This window comes from Marmota marmota, unplaced genomic scaffold (genome assembly GCF_001458135.2).
Source record: "Marmota marmota marmota unplaced genomic scaffold, marMar, whole genome shotgun sequence".
Classification (NCBI taxonomy): domain Eukaryota; kingdom Metazoa; phylum Chordata; class Mammalia; order Rodentia; family Sciuridae; genus Marmota; species Marmota marmota.
The window spans coordinates 2,787,289-2,795,441 of record NW_025999926.1 but is presented as its reverse complement, the minus strand read 5'-3'; the positions used below and the strand labels follow the sequence as shown (position 1 = coordinate 2,795,441).

Here is an 8,153-nt window from a genome sequence, read left to right as displayed (position 1 = left end):
TTAAAAAAAAAAAAAAAAAAAAAAAAGATATGAAAACCTCTATTCAATGACTCTGGCTGTGACACCACTCAGCTGGTGACCTTGATGTCCTTCTCTATCAATAAACTTTGCTCACTGAGCACGAGACTCTGTCTTGAGAGATTTCTTTGAGCCTTCTGTCCTAACAAGAATGACTCCTGGGTTTCCCTGTTGGGGGTAAAAACAAGAGTCATGCTGGTTTATTCAGATGTTCAAGGTGAGAATAAGAAGATGTTCTCTCCTGGGCCTCCTGGAGAAAATACCCTGCCCCACCCCATCCCACCCTCCAGCCACTGGTGAAAGTTAGGGCCTTGACCTCTCCACTAATTATTCACCACAGATGTTTTGTTAAGAAGACTTTGTTTTGTTACCTTCTGTTATCTGGGGAATCCAGTTTAGAGTTACTGGGTGGTAGTCATTCCCAGATGAACAAAGTCAGGAGAGGTGGGCTGAGCCATGGTCACAGAGGCCACACTGCCCCGGGCTGACCTTCATCCTTCCATGGACTTGTCCTTTGACCCACAGACAGCAAGCACTGCAGAAAACCTACATTCACCTTCAACTTCTCCGCACCCTGCATGAGACCATCACCCAGCACCCACATCTGACCTCTCTGATGGCGGCTTCTCCACTCTCTTGGTCAGCTCCGGGCAGCCCTGAAGAGCAGGGGCTATTCTGCCCTAGTGAGGGGAGGCCGTCATTGGGCAGACAGCCCAGCTGTTGATCTTCAAAAGGCCCCACAGAACTGAGCCCCCAGTGGGCCACTGTGGCCACTCTCTAGCCACAGGGGCTCTCTAGCTAATCTCCCCTATAACCTCCCGATTACTACCAAATCTCAGGGTCTACTGGTTGTGTATCTACAGGTTCACCCAAGGACATGCCTCACGGGTCCCCGCCCTCTGCCACAGCTGTACCAGATGTTTCCATGGTAATAATATCTTGCTTCACCTCACAAGTAAAAATAAATCTATTATCGTGCACTGAAGTCGAGGGACTGAACAGGAAAACAGCTCAGGGTGAGGCCTGGAGAAGGCAGAAGGCTTGTCTTTCCAGGGTTCTCCTGATGTCCTAAGACCAGCTGGACTCAGGCTAACCCTCCACAGGTGCAGACAGTCCCCAGGGTCCTTCAGGGAGCTGGCTCAGTCCCCCACCCTTGTGCACTCATTAGAATTACTGCCCAAAGTGGGCCAGCAGGACCCATGTGGAGCCATCAAAGGGGTTTCCAAGAGTGGCCCTGCCCACACTGGAGACACCCTCAGGGTCTGGCTAGAGAAGCTGCCAAAGCCAAGCAACTGTCCCCAAACTGTGCTTTCTTGGGGTCTGCTCTTTGCCATGGTTTAGCAACTTCCAGACTGGCCCCAGCCCATAGGGACCTTCCTCTATGTCCCACTGCCCTGTGACTCTGGGCTCTTGGGGACCTGTACTCCTTGTACCTCTGTGTTTGGTATATTCTTAACAGGCAAAAAATTATTTTAATTTGGATTAAAACTGGAGTACAAAAATAGGGATATTTTTAAAGTGTATTATAGTCATACATAACAGTGGGGTTCATTTTGACATATTCATAAATGCATGTAAGATCATTTTCTCCATTTTGACACCCCAGTACTCCTCCCTCCCTTCTTCTCCTCCCTCCCGCTGATCCCCTTCATCTACACTGCCGGTCTTCCTACTTTTTTATCTATTTTTAAATTGATGCATTATAGTTATATTCAAAAGGCAGGATGCATACACACACAGACACACACACACACACAGGTGAGGTTTTAAAAACCGTGAAAACACTGACTTCTCCCCTTTGCCTCCTGGCCTCACCTTCTGGACGGCTATAGGAAGCTTGGGCAGGAAGCATGTTTAGAACAGGAACATTGAGAATGAACCCATAAGGCAGGGCTCCAAAGCCAGCCGTTCTGCACGTTCAAATGCACTGGGGCAGGGGGGAGCGATTCACACTGGTGCTCTCCCTCCTGATTTAGAGACTAAATCAGCCTCAGAGAAATTATAAAAATAGATTCACTCTTTTCCCGGGCATGTCTAGCTGAAATTGACGTGACCACTGTTTATTTTGTAGTCAAAGAGGAATTCTAGAATATCACCATCAAGTAGTCTACCCATAAGATCAGGTCTACCCAGAAGATTCCTTTCCAGATCTAAGAAAACCCATGAGCAAAAGTCAGCTTCATTTTTCTATACCATGGGCCAGATGCAAACATGTATATCTTAGGATGCTTTATGTGATAGATTTCCAAAGATGAGACTCCTCAGAATTATTTCCCTAGAGTTTCCAAGGTGAGAAAGCCATGCTGTTCTTGTTAACGCATGCTTTGCCCAACATAAAGCACTTGCAGCCAATTTCTGTCCAGTTAGTAGTTTGCACTAACCAGTTTTCAAGAGGAAATACTGCTATAAAATCTGAATTAAAGATACTAAGGGCAGTACCATCCCAGATATCCCCACCATTCAATGGGGCAGTTGTAATCAGATCTTCACACCATTCCCTAGACACCTGAGGTTCCCAGGGGCACAGGCCTTACCTGCCCTTCATCTGCTCCATCTTCCACTCCATGCACCTGCAGCCGGGGTGATGCTCTGAGGATAGCAAATCCTCTATAAACAACACAAATCTCTTGTTAGTAAATGGGGCCTTTCTTAAAACTGCACAATATGCATTGCTTAGATTCCCCAAACGAACTTGTGATTCAATGTCCGTGCCACATGGAAACATCTGGGGTGAGAGGTAGCAAGGTGGTGATAGATGCTGGTGGTGGACGAGGCGTCTGCCATGCTCCCCAGAGTGCAGCCTGGCAGACCCTCTCTTGCAAGGGGCTTAGCAAGGGTGAGCATTCATTCTCGGGGAAGGTGTTCAGGTACACCAGGATAGATGCAGCGGAGCTGGGGGGCACCGCATACAAATGAGGATGCTCAGGTGCTCGATGGGTCAGAGGGACGGCTTGGTGAAAGTGTTTACCTTGGACTGTTCTCTTCTGAGAGCATTTAGACAACGTTGGAACCGGAGAGGTGAGCTCTGTCTTGTCCTCCTTCAGCTAAAGATGAAACTCAAGGCTGGGTGTCGACGAGACCTCGCTGGTACACGTAAGGCTAAGATTCTCAGGAACATCCACGTCACACACATCTTCATATAACTAGGGCCTGCTGTGCCCTTGGCGTTGCTTCCTGTTTGTTCAAATTCAAAACTCTCCAGCTACCAAACACTCAGCGCTTTCAGACCAATTTTACATGATGATACCTCCAGCCCAAGTCCCCGGCATGAAAGATCAGACAGAAAAGACACCAACTTGACAGCCTACGGCCCTACTCACTGGCTGACGGGCTGTGTGTGTGTCTGTGACCTGCACCTGCCGGCGTCAGTCATGTGAGAAGGCCCTGAGTGGGGGAAAATCCTCTGAACCTCAACACACGTGTGCTAACACCCCTGAGATCCCAGCCAACACCCGGGAGAAGAACACAAAGGTAACACCCTCCCTAAAGAAAGATGGATTCCTTCTACAGGGTTTTGGACTAAGAGGATTTTGTGAATGCTCCCGGAGAATTTTCAAAACACTCTCTGAAGCAGCAATTCACATTTGTGTTTGCAAAGTGCGATGCTGCATGCAGGCTGCGCTGCATGTGGCCATGTGCATCAGTTCAGGTTAGACGGGGTGTGGTGGGCAGTCAGTGTATTTTAAGCTACTTTTCAAAACTGTATTTGGCAAGAGCTACTTTTAGGAAACAATTCAGGGAATCTGTCCTCTGCTGAGTCTGGAGACCAAGGCCCCTTTAGGAAGTGATTTTCTTCCAGGGAATCCATTTGTTCCTCAGGTTACGTCTGTGCTCCCCACCCAGAGGCTGGTTCCAGAGAAGCAAAGGCTGTCAGGGCCACCATCAACATAACCTGGACTGATGTCCTGCCTCTGGAAACTCACTGTGGGGCCCGTGATCTCTGTGCTAAATATAAGCTGAGCAATGAGAACAGCATTCCCTCTTTGCCAGGCCCCGACCTGTCCAAGCTGTCCTGCTTCTCACAGCCACCCTTGAGGTGGATATTATTTGGGCAGCCTCTTACTAGGTGTGCAAATCAAGGCCAACCTTACACAGCTGAACAGTGGAGAGCTGGGCTCTCCAGCCATCTCCTCGACAGAGTGGGCAATGATTCAAGTGAATGAGTCACCAAGCCACCAAGGCCATGGTGTTACAGGGGCAAAAGGATTTTAATAGCCACCAAGGCACTAGGTACACAAAAAAAGGCAACTTCACTGGGTAGTTTTAAAAGTTATATTTTAGTAAAAATATCAGTAATCCATGCCCAATGTTTTTGGAAGGACCACAATAAATTTAAACTCGGATGCCAGGAATAGCATGAAAATAAACCTATCCTGAAAAAGACACATGATACAGCTGTTAGAGCCTCCAAAACATATCTGGATATAATTTTTGAGTTATATCCAAAAATAAGTGAGGATTACTTGCTTATAAAAAAAATAGATTATTTTTTGTATGGGGTCGGGGGGAGGGATTGATCCCAGGGGTGCTTAACCACTGAGCCACATCCCAGCCCATTTTATATTTCAATTAGAGACAGGGTCTTGCTACATTGTCCGGGGCTTTACTAAGTTGTTGAGGCTGACTTTGAACTGGTGATCCTCCTGCCTCAGCCTGCAGAGCCACTGGGATTACAGGAGTGTGCCACTGTGCCCGGCTAAGAAGGCATGGCCTTTGGAAACAAGTTTTCCTAGTGCCTCTATAATTTGATCATGACATTAGATTTCCCTTCAACCCTCCTGGAATATCTTTAGTATTAAAGTTGAACCACAGGTATGTTTTTTTTTTTTTAATTAGTTGTTGATAGACCTTTATTTTATTTATTTGTATGTGGTGCAGAGAATTGAACCCAGTGCTTCACGCATGCTAGGCAAGCATGCTACCACTGAGCCACAACCCTAACCCCCACAGGCATGTTTTAACACTTAGTTACCACTGAGACCTTAAAAGCTCCACACTGCGTCACATCTACAAAACATTGGTGGAGTATTGTTTTTATGAATGCAAAGGGCTTCCTTCTGATGCTGATATGTCAATTTGTTTCCTTTGGGTGGTCTCTAGCAATTAACTACAGTAAGGAATATGTCATATAAACATAACCATTGCAGGGACAAGCAAATATGTCTTTTTCAGAAAGTCTAATAAAACCCAAGGAAATCCGGTGCATTCAGAATTCCAAACCATGTTTCTGAAGTCCAAGAATAGTTCTCCACTTGCCTATTATGTTGCTTCTGTTTTTTACAGATCTAAATGGAACAGGGATAAGGAAAGAAATCCAATCTACAAATCCACCACTGTCTGTTCCACCTGCTTTCTTCTACAATATTATTATCACTTCTATCCATTTGGATTCTAATCCAGAGATCCCCAAGAATCTAATCCCCACCAAAGGGAAAACTGGAATCATTCATTTATTCCCCCAAATCAGCCCATCACTATCCCCAAGCATAACTTGGTCTCTTAGATGTCCTCAATCATTTGTGTGTATATGTTTCTCCCCAACACCGGGAGGCTAGGCAAAACAGACAGCTTGTGTTGTCCAGCATGAGGTGTATAAACAGGAAACATTAAATCTCATGAATACATCAGAAGAATTAAAATGGCATGAAATCATCTCAGAAATTCTAGCATCTATAATGAAGGGAATTCAGTAGAAATGGTCAACAGTACTCTCCCAGTCGACTGTCAGGCCTTTAAAAACTGTGCAGGGGAATGTACACAGTGCTGCCCAATTCTCATATTACACAACAGTGGCAAAGTTCTCTGCCTCCTTCCAGGTACTGTGTGCCTTTCCATGAGTAGGGTGAATGAATGTTTTAACAAGGAAACACTTTTACCTTTCTTTTAAATGCTTTTGATTCAAAATGCCATTCCTTTGCCTTTGAAAGATTTGTGAACCATTCTCTGCAAATATGTACAGATTCCTTCTTCAGTGTAGGTAACTGATACTAGTACATTCCCACCATGTGACTTGAGTTGTCTTAGAGAGAAGGGCAGCACCAACTCTTAACCATGAACTTCTTCAGTGAGGAAAAAGTATTCTTATAGCACTTAAAACAGAAGTGAGGTGTGTACATTACTTAACAGCTAATAACAATAACTTATTTCAAATTTCAAACTTTAGACTTCGGATGGCTCACTGAAAGATACATAACATAGCGAATCGAATGAAGCAATCAGGAAGCATTTTCTGAGGTCACTATTTAGATTAAGCAGTTCCCCAAGTTCCGTACAACATAAATTCTTTGGCCATAGAAATGGGGTCGTTTCATAAATAGTTGTAAATCTCTACAAGGTGACTTGAAATTGGCATTTTTCTAACAGTATAGGCTCTACCAGGAACAATACAAGGCCATGAAATTTCATAAAAATAATGCTTAAATACTCGTCCTCAAGTAGTTTAAAATCTAAGTGATGGTATAGAATATATAAATAATATTCAAAATCACTGACACCTTACAGAATTGGTCCATTTCCTAAATGACTTACTTCCATGCATGGTTCTCCTTCTAGTTCAATGCAATTTCTTCTCTCTGTGTACTGTTGGAGATTGCCCCTTGACCTCTTGGTTTTATTTTATTTTTTAAAGAACACAGTTCAGTAAATTTTAAAATGTCAATCTTATCTCAGAGTTTTTTCTGTTAAAGAAACAAACATGTCGCTCCATCTATCTACAGCTTAATTATGAAAATTAAGCCTGGGAAAGGCAGCGTGTCCTTTGTGGTGTGTCATAGACATGGAGAAGCACACTAAGGTCTTGAGATACCATGAGACACCCCAAAGGGCAGTCTTTCCTTCCCAGAGTTTCTAGGCTGTAAACCTCAGAGATGTTTCCTTTCTGAGGTCAAAGTGGAGGAGTCCACTTTCAAGGGGGCTTACCTGGTAATTTGTGTCCTGGTGCTGAAGTCGAGAGACCTCATGGAGCGTAGAACTTCAATGCACCCCAAGTACTGCAAGAGGAAGAAACATACATCATGAGTTCTGGGAACTGAGAGGCAGAGATGATTTCTAACGACAACAAGGGAGTTTTTTGGAAGCAATACGCATTTCTTAAATCACATTTTAACTCAAAATTCTGTGGCAAGACTTTGTTCTGTTTCTATGAAAGCAAACATTCAAACCCATAGGAAAGCATCCTAATACTTACATTGGCACAAAATATGATTTTCTAAAACCTATTAGTATTGTCATTTTATTTAGATGCACATTCTTCAAAGATTTTATTGGGGTATAACTTTCACACTATAAAAGGCAGACATCTTAAATGTTAGCTCAACATTATTTAAATACATATTTGCCGTGAAACTGCAAATCAGACCCTATAGTTCTAGTTCTTTTCAAAACTTTAGGGTAAATTTAATTTTTTAAGAAATTTTATTGGAGCACGATATGTATAACATAAGTGGAATTCATTGTGGCTATTCGTACATACAATATAACAATCTGGTCATTTCATCCCCCAGATCTATCTCCTTCATCTAATCTACTCATCAATTTTCATGAAATCATTTTTCATTCTATTTTCATGAAATCTTTTCTTCTTCTTTTTTCCTCTACCTTTCACATGTGAGAGAAAATAAATGACCCTTGACTTTCTGAGTCTGGCTTATTTCACTTAGCATGATGTTCTTCAGTGCCATCCGTTTTTCCTGCAAATAGCACAATTTGTTTTTCTTTATGAACAAATTAAACTCCATTGTGTACATAAACCACATCTTCTTTATAATTCATCTATGGATGAACACCTAGGATGGTTCCATAATTTGGCTATTGTGAATGGTGCTGCTATAAACATGGGTATGCAAGAATCTCTACAATGTGATGAATTTAATCCTTTTGAATAAATACTAAGGAGTGGTATAGCTGGATAATGTTATGGTTCCACGCCTAGTCTTTTGAGGAACAACCATACTGACTTTCAGAGCCATTGTACTAATTTACATTCCCACCAACAGTATATAAAAATTCTCTTCCTCACAGCCTTTCAGCATTTATTGTTATTTATATTCCTAGAAGTTTATAAAAAATTTTAAAAAAGAATGAAAACACTATATAAACCAACACTTTCATTAACATTGAACTTCATTTTCTAATAA

General features: G+C 42.9%; 1 protein-coding gene across 2 annotated transcripts in view; it reads right to left on the bottom strand.

Annotated features, from left to right (window-relative positions):
* The window catches only part of Shc3 (SHC adaptor protein 3), a 166,703-nt gene that overhangs the window by 112,882 nt on the left and 45,668 nt on the right, over positions 1–8,153 (bottom strand). For both annotated transcript variants that reach the window (XM_048800297.1, XM_015503995.2), the window contains exon 2: positions 6,937–7,007. In XM_048800297.1, the coding sequence (XP_048656254.1) occupies positions 6,937–7,007 (71 nt within the window). The remainder of the gene's footprint in view (positions 1–6,936; positions 7,008–8,153) is intronic.